This window comes from Babylonia areolata, chromosome 29, assembly GCF_041734735.1.
Source record: "Babylonia areolata isolate BAREFJ2019XMU chromosome 29, ASM4173473v1, whole genome shotgun sequence".
Lineage (NCBI taxonomy): Eukaryota > Metazoa > Mollusca > Gastropoda > Neogastropoda > Buccinidae > Babylonia > Babylonia areolata.
The window spans coordinates 31193050-31209230 of NC_134904.1; the positions used below are offsets into that span (position 1 = coordinate 31193050).

The 16181-nt window shown below is 41.3% G+C and overlaps 1 protein-coding gene across 1 annotated transcript; it reads left to right on the top strand.

Moving 5' to 3' along the window:
• Positions 1-431: 431 nt before the first annotated feature.
• On the top strand, positions 432-8870 carry LOC143274644 (uncharacterized). Its single transcript, XM_076578517.1, has 6 exons — positions 432-594; positions 1301-1360; positions 4084-4385; positions 4845-4949; positions 5615-5856; positions 8474-8870. The coding sequence occupies exons 1-6, from the start codon at positions 432-434 to the stop codon at positions 8739-8741; spliced, it is 1140 nt and encodes a 379-aa protein (XP_076434632.1). The 3' UTR covers positions 8742-8870.
• Positions 8871-16181: the final 7311 nt, after the last annotated feature.

The following is a 16181-nucleotide window of genomic DNA, read 5'->3' on the forward strand; positions in this document are numbered from 1 at the left end:
AAAAAAAGACAGCAACAAACAAACAAACAAGCAAAACTGTGCGGGGAAAAAAATTGGATAATGGCTCTTTTACATTTTTTTGCTTCTGTTGTCTTGTTCTTTTGTTTACATAATTATCACCTTTTTAATGAAGTATGCAGAGTGAGCTACACCATGTTTATATATATATATATATATATATATATATATATATATATTCAGCAGCAGTAGCTGCAGCAGTAGCAGTTGGAGTAGTATCAGCAATCTGGTTGTCGTTCCTGTTACTACTCCTCTTTTTTTTTTTTTCTTCTTCTTCTTCTTCTTCTTCTCATTATTATTATTATTATTATTATTATTGTAATGATTATTAATGGTTTTGTTTGTTGACTGATTTTCTGCTCACAGTGGGTGTCCCACATTCACTCAAGTCACTGCCTATTGAGCTGAGGAACATGGATCAGGAGAGGATCCAGATGGAGAACCTGAAGCTGGAGAACCCGAAGAAGATGGATCAGGAGGGGATCCAGATGAAGAACCTGAAGAAGCAGACTTTGACGTCGCAAGACATGCCAGAACTGGACGAACTGCTGCAAATCTTGCAGACTAGACTGCAAAGTGAGTGCCCCCATTTTTTTCCCCCTGTGTTTATGTGTCTGTTTCTGCCTGCCTGTCTGTCTGTCTGTCTGTCTGTCTGTCTGTCTCTATTGCATATCAAGGTATTGCAAACGGAGGAAAATATGTGTCAGAAAAATTGGATTGGTAACTCATTTACTTTTTTTTTTCTTCTCTTTTTAAAAATTATTTGATATGTGTAGCCAGCATTACAGGATGGAGCAGAAACATGCGCATTCAAGAACAACGTAATCGTAGGCGGGAATTCTATTTGCATACTAGAAACGCTTTTTAGATGTAGTTTTTCAACTGGAAATGAACATACAATGAAATTAAAAAACCGCCGAGGCAACCATGTGTTTGTTCTGTATTGTCCATGTGTTATGTGTGGCTTGTTCAGGATTAAAGAGGCTATGCCAGTCTTGAATAAAAAGCTTATTTGTGTTTGCATATTTCTCCTGTCTTGGCTGCTGTGTGCACATGTCAGATGATCGGTATAAGGACAGGCCCGGCGCTTCCTTTTTTGAGGAAGTGTCTGGGTTTGTTCCAATGAACCTTTTATTTACCAGTGTGCTAGCTGAATTGGTAGCGTAAGCAGCACTGACTTGAAGTTGTGTAGCTTGTGAATGGAGAGAGTTACCACTCTTTACTATTTACTAATTATTGTGTTTCCTTTGACTGTCATCAAACCTGTACCTGTGTGTTTCAGATTACTCTGGCACGAAGCTGAACTGGATGGACAGTGAATGCACTAACAAGACCAGGGGGGGTGAGCAACTGAATGAAACGTCATTGTTCATGGCAGTGATGTCATGTTCATCATACACCATTGTTCATGGCAGTGATGTCATGTTCACCACACACCATTGTTCATGGCAGTGATGTCATGTTCATCATACACCATTGTTCATGGCAGTGATGTCATGTTCACCACACACCATTGTTCATGGCAGTGATGTCATGTTCATCATACATCATTATACATTGCAGTGATGTCATGTTCATCATACATCATTGTTCATGGCAGTGATGTTATTATAATCACCATACATCATTGTTCTTGGCAGTGATGTCATGTTCATCATACATCATTGTTCTTGGCAGTGATGTCATGTTCACCGTACATCATTGTTCATGGCAGTGATGTTATTATGTTCATTATACATCATTGTTCTTGGCAGTGATGTCATGTTCATCATACATCATTGTACATTGCAGTGATGTCATGTTCATCATACATCATTGTTCATGGCAGTGATGTTATTATAATCACCATACATCATTGTTCTTGGCAGTGATGTCATGTTCATCATACATCATTGTTCTTGGCAGTCATGTCATGTTCATCATACATCATTGTTCTTGGCAGTGATGTCATGTTCACCGTACATCATTGTTCATGGCAGTGATGTTATTATGTTCATTATACATCATTGTTCTTGGCAGTGATGTCATGTTCACCATACATCATTGTTCTTGGCAGTGATGTCATGTTCACCATACATCATTGTTCATGGTAGTAATGTCGTGTTCATCATACATCATTGTTCATGGCAGTGATGTCATGTTCACCACACAGCATTGTTCATGGCAGTGATGTCGTGTTCATCATAGATCATTGTTCATGGCAGTGATGTCATGTTCACCACACAGCATTGTTCATGGCAGTGATGTCATGTTCACCACACATCATTGTTCATGGCAGTGATGTCATGTTCACCACACAGCATTGTTCATGGCAGTGATGTCATGTTCATCATACATCATTGTTCATGGCAGTGATGTCATGTTCACCACACATTGTTCTTGGCAGTGGTGTAATGTTCATCATACATCATTGTTCATGGCAGTGATGTCATGTTCATCATACATCATTGTTCATGGCAGTGATGTCATGTTCACCACACTTCATTGTTCATGGCAGTGATGTCATGTTCACCACACAGCATTGTTCATGGCAGTGATGTCATGTTCATCATAGATCATTGTTCATGGCAGTGATGTCATGTTCACCATACATCATTGTTCATGGCAGTGATGTCGTGTTCACCACGCATCATTGTTCATGGCAGTGATGTCATGTTCACCACACATCACTGTTCATGGCAGTGATGCCATGTTCACCACACATCATTGTTCATGGCAGTGATGTCATGTTCACCACACATCATTGTTCATGGCAGTGATGTCATGTTCACCACACAGCATTGTTCATGGCAGTGATGTCATGTTCATCATACATCATTGTTCATGGCAGTGATGTCGTGTTCACCACGCATCATTGTTCATGGCAGTGATGTCATGTTCATCATACATCATTGTTCATGGCAGTGATGTCATGTTCACCACACTTCATTGTTCATGGCAGTGATGTCATGTTCACCACACAGCATTGTTCATGGCAGTGATGTCATGTTCATCATAGATCATTGTTCATGGCAGTGATGTCATGTTCACCACACAGCATTGTTCATGGCAGTGATGTCATGTTCATCATACATCATTGTTCATGTCAGTGATGTTGTTTTCATCATACATCATTGTTCATGGCAGTGATGTCGTGTTCACCACGCATCATTGTTCATGGCAGTGATGTCATGTTCACCACACATCACTGTTCATGGCAGTGATGCCATGTTCACCACACATCATTGTTCATGGCAGTGATGTCATGTTCACCACACATCATTGTTCATGGCAGTGATGTCATGTTCACCACACATCATTGTTCATGGCAGTGATGTCATGTTCACCACACAGCATTGTTCATGGCAGTGATGCCATGTTCACCACACATCATTGTTCATGGCAGTGATGCCATGTTCACCATGCCTTGTTCTCATGGGGACCTTCATCCTTCATCTTCGATCCCTTCCTCCTCTGTTTCAGTTTCAGTTTCAGTAGCTCAAGGAGGCGTCACTGCGTTCGGACAAATCCATATACACTTGTCTTCACCACATCTGCCAAGCAGATGCCTGACCAGCAGTGTAACCCAACGCGCTTAGTCAGGCCTTGAGAAAAAAAAAGAAAAGAAAAAAGGTGAATAAATAATAGATGAGCTTACATAAATAAATAAATAAATAGATAATAATTATAATATAAAAAAAGGTAGTAGTAATGATAATAAAAAAAAAAAAATAATAATAATAAAAAATAAATAAATTTCCTCCTCGATGCTTGGGGCCAGTGATTTCCTGTCTAGGTCTCCAGAGTTGGGACACCGGTATGGGTCATCTTCAGTCTGGAGAGAGACGCTTAGTCTGACTCCAGAACAAAGTGATTATTGTCTTCAGTAAGTAGTTTAGTAGGTGGTGTCCAGTGTATGTTGAATCACAATACTGAATAAGTGGCAAGTGAGTAATGCCCCTGAAATGGTGCAGATGACGGGGCAGCAAAAGTCAAAATAAAATAAATCAAATCAATCGATAAATAAACATGATATGGACAAATTTGAAGAGCCACATCAAACTCAGTCACTTTCTGCCGTTTCAGCGACTCCCTGCTATGACACTGCTTGCCCTGGCCACTTTTCGCTCTCACTCAGGGAGAGACTGCGGCAGGTTCTCTCCGTACGCGCTCCTATTCCTGCAAAGTACCTTGAGGCGCTGGCGTCAGCAGCCCGGCCCGTGACGCCACACAAGTATATTTTCGTCACAGGCGCGTCATCCAACCATTACGAGGAAATGCAGGCACTGCTGAATTCCTCGTTTGAAAGTTTGTTTCCTCGCATGAAGGGAGAGAATTACACTTTCGTGGTGTACAATCTGGGCTTAACGCCAGAAGAAAGAGCTCAGGTAAGGCAGTGGATACCTTTGTTCCAAGCTAAGGGTGGGATGGTGTCGTTGTGTGTGTGTGTGTGTGTGTGTGTGTGTGCGCAGGCATGTGTGTGTGTGAATGTGTATACATGCTTGTGTATGTGTGTGTGCACGGGCGTGTGTGTGTGTGTGAATGTGTATGCATGCTTGTGTGTGTGTGTGTGTGTGTGTGTGGCGTGGGCATGCACGTGTGCTCATTAGGGGAGGTGGGTGAGAGTGTGACCTAGTAGAAAACTTAGCAGCCGTGCAGGGTCTTCTCCGCATGGTGACCACACGTCCAGAGCTCCCTGTGACAGCACTGGCGCAACAGGGCATGGCTGTGTGAGGAATTCGGGATTAGCGACGTGAGAAACAATGCAGATGACTACAATAACAAATAACAAGAATAACATTAAGTTTTCAGTTAATGGCTAACTAAATATTTGTTCTGTGTTACAGACTGAGAAGCATTGTCGCTGTACGTTGATAGACTTCCCTTTTGCCGGGCTGCCAGACTCTGTCACGTTTCTCGGATGTTACGCGTGGAAACCTCTCATAGTGGCCGTAAGTATGTGTGACGTAGACTTTGAAACGTTTCTCAGATGATACTCGTGGAAGTCTCTTATAGTGGCCGTCAGTATATATGACATTGACTTTATCATATTTCTCAAATGTTCTGTTGGAAACCTCTTTACTGTGGCGGTAAGTATGTGTAGCTTAGTATCAGTGTGTACACTGTGTTTCATCAACTTACCCCGGAATGTTTTTGAATTTTGAGTTTTCTTTGTCTTTTTATCAGTCTTTAAACATGCGTTCAGTTGAAGCGTTAAGAAATGTTATCAGTTCTTTCTTCTTTTTTTTTTTATTGATCTATTGAATAGTCTTTCAGTGTTGAATAGTCTTTCAGTGTGTTTATTTATCTACCTATTTCTAACTTTGTTGCTCTGTCGCCATGTCTCTCTCCTCTTTGTTTTTTTGTTATTTTTGTTTTTTTGTTATTTTTGTTTTTTTTCAAAAGTACTTACACAACCGGTTACCTGCATATATCCTGAATAAGTCTGGTGCTGATTTCCAGCAGACTGCTTCACGAAGCCTTTATCACAATACACAATCTGTCATTTCGTTCTTGCTTACTTTCTTCCTTTCTTCCTTTCTGTCGGCCTTTCTCCATTGCTGCTATTGCTACTGCTGTGAAGACCATGTCCTTTGTGTGCGTCCATCTGCGGCAGTCTTTACTGGAGAAAGCTGAGTACCTGGTGTGGATGGATGCTTCCATTCGGTGGAAAAAGTCCACCCCCCTGGCAGAAATGTTCTCCCGGGCAAAATCCATTGGCTACCAGACGCGTCATAATGCTGGATCGATTGCCGCCCGTACCCAGGCGTCCATGGCTCAGTTCTTCGGTGACCATCTTTGTCAGTACTCCCCTTTCACCGAAATGGAAACGGGTCTTGGCTTCTACTACAACGACCGGTGAGGCTCTTTTGAGGGAACACACCATGATGACATGGGGGGTAGTGGAAGAGTGAGGAAGAGAGAAACTGAAAGTACCACCAGACAAAACAGGTTATGAAAGTAAAGATAAATGTAAAGATAGCAGACGGGCGCAATAGCCGAGTGGTTAAAGCGTTGGACTGTCAATCTGAGGGTCCCGGGTTCGAATCACGGTGACGGCGCCTGGTGGGTAAAGGGTGGAGATTTTTACGATCTCCCAGGTCAACATATGTGCAGACCTGCTAGTGCCTGAACCCCCTTCGTGTGTATATGCAAACAGAAGATCAATATACCCAGCATGCACACCCCCGAAAACGGAGTATGGCTGCCTACATGGCGGGGTAAAAACGGTCATACACGTAAAAGCCCACTCGTGTGCATACGAGTGAACGCAGAAGAAGAAGAAGAAGAAGTAAAGATAGCTTACATGAAGGGAGGGTGGTTGGGGGGGGGGGGGGGGAATAAAATGTGAAATATGATAAGACACAGAACAAAGACGAATTACATCAATGGGTGAACAAATTTGTAGTGGAGACAGCTGGTAAGAAAGATCTGGAGTGTAAGATAAAGAGGTAATAGAAAATGCATTAGTATTGCATCGTAATGATTATATGCTCTACAAATCATGCTTGAAGTTGATGGAAGTTGGCCCGGTTTGAACAACCTTGGGACGTGTTTCTGGATCAAAGCTTTGTTGATTTGGAAGGCAGTTTGTGGACATGCAAAGAGTGAAGAGGCCAATGCACAAATCATCCTCTGAATAAAACTCACTGGCTTTCATCACCTCCTTTCGTCAGCGTGTGTTATTGAGAACTTCCGATTGGGTGCCAGTGCCTTGATTGATATGCAACAACAACAAAAAAAAAAGATGCTGTTGCTTGATGACTTTTACTAGCAAACTACCAGTTGGGCGAATGTGGTTTGTGGGTGTATAACATGATAGCCTGTCTTTGACTTGAGTCATGCTTTAAAATCTAGTGTTTAAGATGACTAAGATCTTGTTAGAAATATATTCCCCATAGTGTATTCAGATGTCCATGATGTCCTCTTACTTGGCATAATTGTGCTGCTCTGAGAAGATGCATGCATCAATGTAGTCCTCATACTGAGCAGAAGTTCCTGTGTCAATTTAGATGATAGAATGGCAACTGTTAAATCAGTGTGTCAATATGCCAGTTTCACTACACATACTTTACCGTGACCCACTAGTGCAGACTCCGGCAGGGAGTCCGATTCCTGTCCTGTGCAAACTACTGTTCGCCTCTGCGGAGAAAACGAAAGTAGCTACGGCCGATAACCTCCCAGAAGCAGCCTCCGCCTGCCCTTTTACATTTCTCGAGGCCTTCATGATAAACTGTCCGCCCTCTAGCTCAGGTCAGAAAACCCCACAGGGTACATACACTTTGCCACCTCTCACTTTGATTGGAAAGGTTCAACACGAGTTCATCAGTTGACTCCTTGACGACGGGCGCAATAGCCGAGTGGTTAAAGCGTTGGACTTTCAATCTGAGGGTCCCGGGTTCGAATCACGGTGACGGCGCCTGGTGGGTAAAGGGTGGGGATTTTTACGATCTCCCAGGTCAACATATGTGCAGACCTGCTAGTGCCTGAACCCCCTTCGTGTGTAAATGCATGCAGAAGATCAAATACGCACGTTAAAGATCCTGTAATCCATGTCAGCGTTCGGTGGGTTATGGAAACAAGAACATACCCAGCATGCACACCCCCGAAAGCGGAGTATGGCTGCATACAAGGCGGGGTAAAAACGGTCATGCACGTAAAAGCCCACTCGTGTACATGCGAGTGAACGTGGGAGTTGCAGCCCACGAACGCAGAAGAAGAAGAAGAAGAAGACTCCTTGACCACTCTCGCGAGATAGGACATCTCTGTCTCGAAGGACAATCAATGTGATTAAAGGCATGTATGCAGATGTAGGGTTGGGACTTGATGCCTCCTCAGCCACAGTTTCCTAACTTTGGAAACATTTTTTGGCTTTGGTGTATTGTGTGGGACCTACTCAGAGGTGCATTGTTACAATGATAAGAAATGTGCAGAAAGAACTGATGTTTTATTTTTCCTGCTTTTCATCTAGATTTTTATATCGACAGAAAAAAAAAGTGTAACCAGAGGAAATGAACTAGTGAAAGTTGAGCATGGACACACACACACACACACACACACACACACACACACACACACACACACACACATTCGCACATACATACAGATACACGGACTTGCAGACAAAACACAGAGTTATTACATTGACTCACACTGTGTATAAAACGCACGTGCACCAGAAACTACAACAGCAAAACACTCCACTCACCTCGAAATGAATCACAAATGAACATCACATACCTGAGCAGCATTTTTTTTTTTTTTTTTTTTGTTGTTGTTGTTGTTTAATACAGATATTTAGTTTTCTTCTTCATCATAAACATCATCATCATCATCATCATCATCATCATCTTTTGCTTCTTCTTTGTCTCCTTCTTCATTTCATTTTCTCCTTTCTCCAAGCCCAGCTCATCCATAGCCGCTGTCCGACTCGACTTTATTAAGTGTTAATGACTTGGACTTGTCTCTCACACAGGTTCATGAGGGAAGCCATCCTCAAGCCCTGGCTGTCTTGCGCCTTCAACACAGACTGCATGTGTGTCAAGGACAGCGCTGGACTCAGGAACTGTAGACGAAGAGGAAAGACCCGGTACGCCATGTGTCACCGCTGGGAGCAGTCCAGCATCGGCATGATCTTCTCCAAGCTGTTCCTGGACAAACGGCCCATGCTGTACGTGCCTCGCAACGCTGTCAGGGTCGCCAAGGGGGACAAGATGAGCTGGTTCGAGTCCCTGACTGATTGAGCATGTGCTGAAAAACAGTGGGTCAAGAAACTGCACTGGGGTTGTGGTTAGGAGGGCCCACAGTGCATACAGACACACACACACACACACACACACACTGTCACAAACTATGACCTCATTGTATCACTTACGTCATGCCGAGTGACGTTTTTCCTTGTCAGATCTTTTACTTTTTGTGTCCACACAAAATTACAGTTAATCCCACTAGTTTGAGGCTGGACTTGAAATTATAGCTTAGCACACGCATCTTTCGACCATACAGAATTATCTGTTTATGCATGGTAATTAAATCCGTGAAGACACTTTGCTGCCATGCTAAGCAGTTCAAAATTGTTATTGTTACTACCGGAACTATCCTTAACAGAAAGAAAACGGACCCTTTGTGTCAAGGAAGGAGGTTTATTTGTGCTCTGCAGTTGCTTGGCATTTATATTTCTTGTATCGCAGCGGTCCCCGTCCCATGTTGTAATTCCAGGAATCTTCTTCTTCTTCTTCTGTGTTCGTGGGCTTCAACTCCCACGTTCACTCGTATATACGCGAGTGGGCTTTTACGTGTATGACCGTTTTTACCCCGCCATGTAGGCAGCCATACTCTGTTTTTCGGGGGTGTGCATGCTGGGTATATTCTTGTTTCCATAACCCACCGAACACTGACATGGATTACAGGATCTTTAACGTGTGTATTTGATCTTATGCTTGCGCATACACACAAAGGGGGTTCAGGCACTGGCAGATCTGCACATATGTTGACCTGGGAGATCATAAAAATCTCCACCCTTTACCCACCAGGCGCTGTCACCGTGATTCGAACCTGAGACCCTCAGATCAAAAGACCAACGCTTTAACCATTCAGCTATGGCGCCCATTATCCAGGAATACCTACTGTCATTTACACTGAACAGTATCATTACTGTATCCCTGGAAGCCCCGAGTTGGTTGGACTGATGATTTTACAAGGCAGCGCAGAGCGCCATTCAGTGCCAATGTTCCAACTGTTGTGGTTATTTTTCAGACACCACAAGGTAAGTAAACTTTTGTGTCTTAGTTCAGTTCTTTGATTGAAACCATTTATATTGTAAATTTATCGATGTTATTCGCAATTGCAGCTATCACTTGTCTTTAATTGGATGAAATTTAGAACATAGAATGAGATCTTGCTTGGGCTGTATTCAAACAGCCAGAGCCTAATAGATCATTGTGATGGTAGCGATCTGTTGTCTGTCCGTACAGTGATTTCTGTTGTCATTTAGAAGTATCCCCGTATGATCCGTGTCACCTCATGTAGTCATGTGACCAGTATCTGAAAGTCTCTCTGAAAGCGTTTGATATCAACCCTGACTCCTGGGAGGAATCTGCAGTGGACCGTGACAAATGGCGCCAAGTTGTGCGAGGCCAACAGGACTGCTGCAGCTGTTCAGAAGAGGCAGGCCAGAAAGTCACAGGCAAACAAGCTCCCTGACAATGATATGCCTGTCTTTGTCTGCCCCAACTGTCAGCGAACATTTCGTGTGCAGATTGGACTATTCGACCATCTGTGCATTCACAGATAGATTCATGAGCATCCCCCCCAGCCCCCTCCACCACCACCCTCCCCCCAGCCCCCAGCTGGATGACAACGATGGTCATCATCGATCTCGATGGACACACCACCACCATGTGTTAATATCTGGATAAGCATCACAGATAAATGTTCACCTCTGTAAAGGTTTAGGCCATGTAGGATAGTAATGACTGTAAACGGGTAAACTGCAGGTATCAAATATTAGAGTAGGGATCAATATAATCAATCATCTTGATTCAGTAACCATGACTGAGTATGTTCGTTACTGTTTGTTCTATGTGTTCATGCAGATTTACACAGGTTTACACAGGTTTTCGCAGGTTTATGCAGGTTTACGCAGATTTCTGGTGTCTTTCTGCTGATCTTTTCATATGGACTTCATCTTCTTCTAACCGAAAATTGTGTCTTCACTTTGATGTTGGTGGGACCCACAACGACGTATAACAGCAAATAAAACGGATTTGCTTTTGTTTTTACTTCTTCTTTTTTTTTTCTTTTCTTCACTCACGCATAACCAAGAACTTGTCATCGTCATCAGTTTGTGGAACTGCATCGATCATCATCTGTGAACTCAAAAGACTTGTATATTGGACATCCACATCTTGGAAGGACAGGACCATTATCACAAGCCCTCCAGTGATTCATTCCACGCGAGTTGAGTTATCGTTTGTACCTGTCCTGTACGCTTGCCCGTTAGTTCTGTGTTCTTCTTCTTCTTCTGCGTTTGTGGGCTTCAACTCCCACGTTCACTCGTATATACGCGAGTGGGCTTTAACGTGTATGACCGTTTTTACCCTGCCATGTAGGCAGCCATACTCTGTTTTCGGGGGTGTGCATGCTGGCTATGTTCTTGTTTCCATAACCCACCGAACACTGACATGGATTACAGGATCTTTAACGTGCGTATTTGATCTTATGCTTGCGCATACACATGAAGGGGGTTCAGGCACTGGCAGGTCTGCACATATGTTGACCTGGGAGATCGTAAAAATCTCCACCCTTTATCCACCAGACGCCGTCACCGTGATTCGAACCCGAGACCCTCAGATCGAAAGTCCAACGCTTTAACCATTCGGCTATTTCGCCCGTCGTTCTGTGTTAATACATGTTTTGTTGAACTATACCATTCCATTTTCATTTACTGTGTGAGCGTGAAGTGATTATGAAAGTGCGCAGAGGTGGTTGAAGCCCTTAAAACCTGAAAATAATTGGTCACACACAAACCCCTAGACACTTTCCTTCCCCATTGGAAGGCAGCAGCGTAAAAATCTACCCGCCATGCGAAACTACACACACACACACACACACACACACACACACACACATGCACGCACCATTTTATCTCTTGGATCTTTCATGAATTAAAAAATTTAAAAAAGTGTTCTTCCATTCGAGTTGATTTTTAAAATGTTCCCGATTATTGCAAGCATTTTGTACTGCTGGTTTTCCAATAAATATATCATAAAAGAAATGTGTTCGTCTTGGAGCATTTACCATGATATCAAAAGCTGTATCACGTTTCACTCCATCCTGATCATTGTTATTTAGTGCAATATTTGTTTCTCTTCAGAAGCTTCTAATGGAGCTTACACAACCGACCTTATTATTATTCTGTCTTGAACTTCATGAAAATTCATTTAAAAAAATCTTTCTTTTTTGACAAAGTCTTTTACATTACAAACATTTTTTGGCAGGTTGAAGTTTTTGTACCGTCCCCCTCCCCTATATCAGTGATATCCAAAATATGGCTTGATACTATTTTTGACTAGGGTTCTGGTTCAGCATACGTGTTCCAGGTAGCTGCTAATTTGCCTTCATCAAAGTTGAAAAGTATATTTTCCTTCCCCTTTATAAGGACAATTTTTTTCTTCTTTCCTTTGGATTTTTCTTAAGCATTCAATGCTGTTGATCACAACACCCTATCTGGACTACAAAATCCTTTAGCATTTTTTGACAGGGTCATAAACTGGCTGAAATCATACTTCTGAGCCCGAATCCAGAAAGTCTCTTTAAAGGGCTTTTTGTCATCCACTACACTACTGTACTATGGGGTTCCACAGGGTTCTGTGCTCTTACCTATTTTGTTCGTCTTGTACGTTGGATCTCCATCTGATCTGATCCAGAAACACACATGATAAATAAACAACGTTGGTTATCATCATCCAAAACAAATGTACTGCATACTTGATGATTTTTTTCAAACTCCCATTCAGTATACTTCCAAGAAGTTGAAAGAGTTGTAGAGTTGTCTGATCATAATAACACTGATCCGAATGTTACAAAACCAAGGAGATGCTAATAAAAGATGATTATTTTTAATGGAGTTCGGGGGGGGGGGGGGGGGGGGGGCTGATGTTTTTCAATCTCATTTTTATTAAAAGCATTGAATTTGAAGTTGAGCGAGTGGATACATACAGATATTTAGGAACAGTTTTAGACAAGTTGAATTTCAAGCCTCAGGTTTATTATATCAATAAGATCCAGGCTCTACTGTTTACATAAGCTACAGTCATTTCATGTAAATGTTTGTGTATATGTCTGTTATGAGATTCTCATTTGTGTGCTGGTACGGTGGATTAAATTTGAAGTGCAGGGATGTTCTTAAAAATCTGGCCAACGCAGGAGAAAAGATTGTGGGTGAAAGGCAGAGAAACCTGAGTGCATTGTACAGGAACCGTGTTACAATTGTGTAAGGGAGGCATAGTTGTGTGTAGTAAAACTCTTGTTCTTACAAATCAGTGTGAACTTCACCTTTCTCGAAGACACTGCTGTACAACTGTCAGTCAAACATAAAACTGTCAGGAATTAAGAGAGCTTCATCCCCAAACTAGTTTAATTTATTAACCAAACAGCTATATTAACTCACTCAGTACGGCCAGTCCTCTCTTCTCCTCTACACAGACCCCTCAGATGTCCAGTGGGTGTCTGAATGACCCAACCTTCAGCTTCCGTCGTCAGAATTGTGGTATTGTTTGTCAACATTCACATCTTCAGTATAAGAGCCTTCCGCTTGCAATATTTTGATGGTGGTAATTGGGGTGAAACGCTGTTAATGTCGTCTCTTTCGCCATTCGTATGGAAAGAGTTAAACTGGAAATTGATAAGAACCTGTTTGCAGAGATGATGCTTTTTACAGTGTGTGTGTTCATTCTTTAGTTAAATGTCTTTTCACTATAAGTGATAATAACGAGAGTAGTGGAAAAAATTGAGGGGGGGGGGGGGGGGGCGAAGTTATTGTATACGTATGGGAATTTGCAAGTGTGTGTGTGTGTTAGATACTTGAAATGACTGGTTAAAAAAAACAACATAACAATATAACATTTGCAATGAAATGCTAACAATTAAAAGAGTGAACCAACTGGAAAATTTAACAAAGATTTGAAAAAAAAGTGGTACATTAGCAATGGAATGTTGAAAATTGTCAACACTGAAGATCATTTCTGGTCAGGGATGTGGGACTTCAACATGGCAAGTGAGTATATGATTGGCTCTTATGTCAGCACCATATATTCAATAAACATTACCAAAATACTTTGTCTCAAAGCAATTCATTTTCCATCTGCAGATCAAAGAAATAACATTTTCTTTCTATCTTTATGTAACTCCGAGTGACCAGTCTTTTTTTTTTTTTTTTTACTTCAAGCTTAAATTTTACCATCGAACCTTTTCTACCACAGGGTGACATTCTAGTAATGAATGCGGAATATCTAAATCTATCACCTCTTTGATCTTGTAGCTCCTTTTTATCCAAAATGTCAACTTGTTCATTATAGTGAAAACAGCAATGAGAAGGGATCCAGCAAAAAGTTTGGTTAGAGCCTCTTAGAAAGAGAGTAAGTTTGTGAATTGAATGGTTGATTTCAATAATGAGTTCAGACCTGACCATTTCTTTCACAGATTTAATGCCGTGAAGAACTCATTTAAAATGAACACAAAATAGAATCTGAAATATACGTTTTGGAAAGGATATCATAAAACTTAACCCCATTGGAATAGCTACCAGTTCAGTTGTGAAGATGGACTTATTCTCTCCTTGATGAAATGAGTTTTGAAACTTAAAGGTCTGGAATGATGAAAGCAGCACCAACTCTATTACTTGTAACAGAGCCATCTGTAAATATCTTTAGATGGTTAGAGGTTTTGTCTTGCGAATGAATTTGTACATGGGACGTAAGTAATTTTTTGTTGTCATCTTTTGTCATATCAGTATGATGGACATCAAACTGCGCTCTTTGGAGTTCCCATACTGGCGAACGTGATACTTCAGACTTTTTAGCAATATGTTGGGTTTTATTCAAGCCAGAATTTGTTATGATATTTGATGTGTATGTTCCCAGTGTGGTATGAGAAGATATAGATCTAGCTCTCTTTGGAAAATCACGGTGTGATTTCTGATTGCAAATCATTTTTATCGGTTAAACTTCTCATGACAAATTTACGACTTGCAAGTTCCCTTTGATCCTCTAATGGTAGTACTACCACTGCACTGTATATTTTTTTGTTTTTCTTGAAGCATAGACTAGTAAGCCAAACTGGCAGTTTATATGCTCTGTGCAGTCTGTGCTTTGAATTCTTTTCAATACATATTTTGGTGCACTGAAGTATACCTCTTGTGCATATATATATATACCCGATATATAAGTTTTGACTGAGCAAGTGATGTACCAAGGTGTAATAGAGTGAATATGTCCTGGCTCCATGGTTGTTTGCATACAATTTTCAAGAAGTTTAATGTTTTCCTGGCCTTTGTTAAAATGTAATCAATGTGATGATTTCAAGTTGATTTTGATGTAAGGTGTACTCCAAGGAATATAAAGTACTTGTTTATATTCCAGGGTGATATCATTATTTTTAAAAGAATGTAGGGTTGCCGGACTGGATCCATTGTTAAAAAGGATTAAGTTTGTTGGGTTTTTTAGTGGATATCTTAAGACCATCGTCATTCATATGATTTGCTTCTGTGTTTAAATCATTTTGTTACAGTTTTTTTTGTGTGTAATTCAAATTTTGCGCAGGAGTATTCTTTTTAATTGTAACTTTCATCCACATGCATATATCGTCAACATATTTTACTATTACAACATTATTTGTTTGTTGTTGGTTTTTTTGTAAATTATTCATTAGACTGTTGAACAATACAGGAGCAATTACAGAGCCCTGAGGAATACCTGTCTGCAATAATCGTGTAGATGAATACATATTCCCTATTTTAGTCTGCATTTTGGTGTGTTCTAAGAAGTCTTTTATAAAGTTATACATATGTCCTGATAATCCCAGTGTCTTCAGTTTAAACATTCGGTATGAATGCCACACTTGGTCATTAGCTTTAGTTATGTCAAAAAAAGTTGCAAGCAAAAAAGCAAAAGTAAACTACTGCAAGTTTTAAAACTCAGTCAACTTTCTGCTGGTGTGAGTTATGTTTATGATCGTGTACTCTGTTGTAAGTCTAGTGTGAAGTTAAGTTTTTGTGTGTGTCTTGCAAATCAAAGACCATGATAACATAACTTAACTTGTGATTTAATCTACTGTTATTGACACAGTAAGATTAACTGTAAACCACATATTTTTAAACTAATAACTAGAGTTATTCTTTGCCAGTTATTTCTCAGTAAACCCTCTCAACATGTCAGATATGTTCCACCAATCGTCTCTTGGTCCAGGAAAGCATGGAGGTCCATGCGGGGGGGGGGGTTGCTGCCTGATCCTGGCTGTTCTCTTGGGTTTTGTCCAAAACAGCTGCTGCATGTGGTGCCCAAGGTTCACGGCCAGGGTGGGTGGATGCTGCCCTGGAGGTTGCTGGGGTGTAGATTGTCGTGGGAGACCAGCGCCACACCATTTTCTTCGAATAGATCTTTGGAGATTACAGCATTAAACAGCTA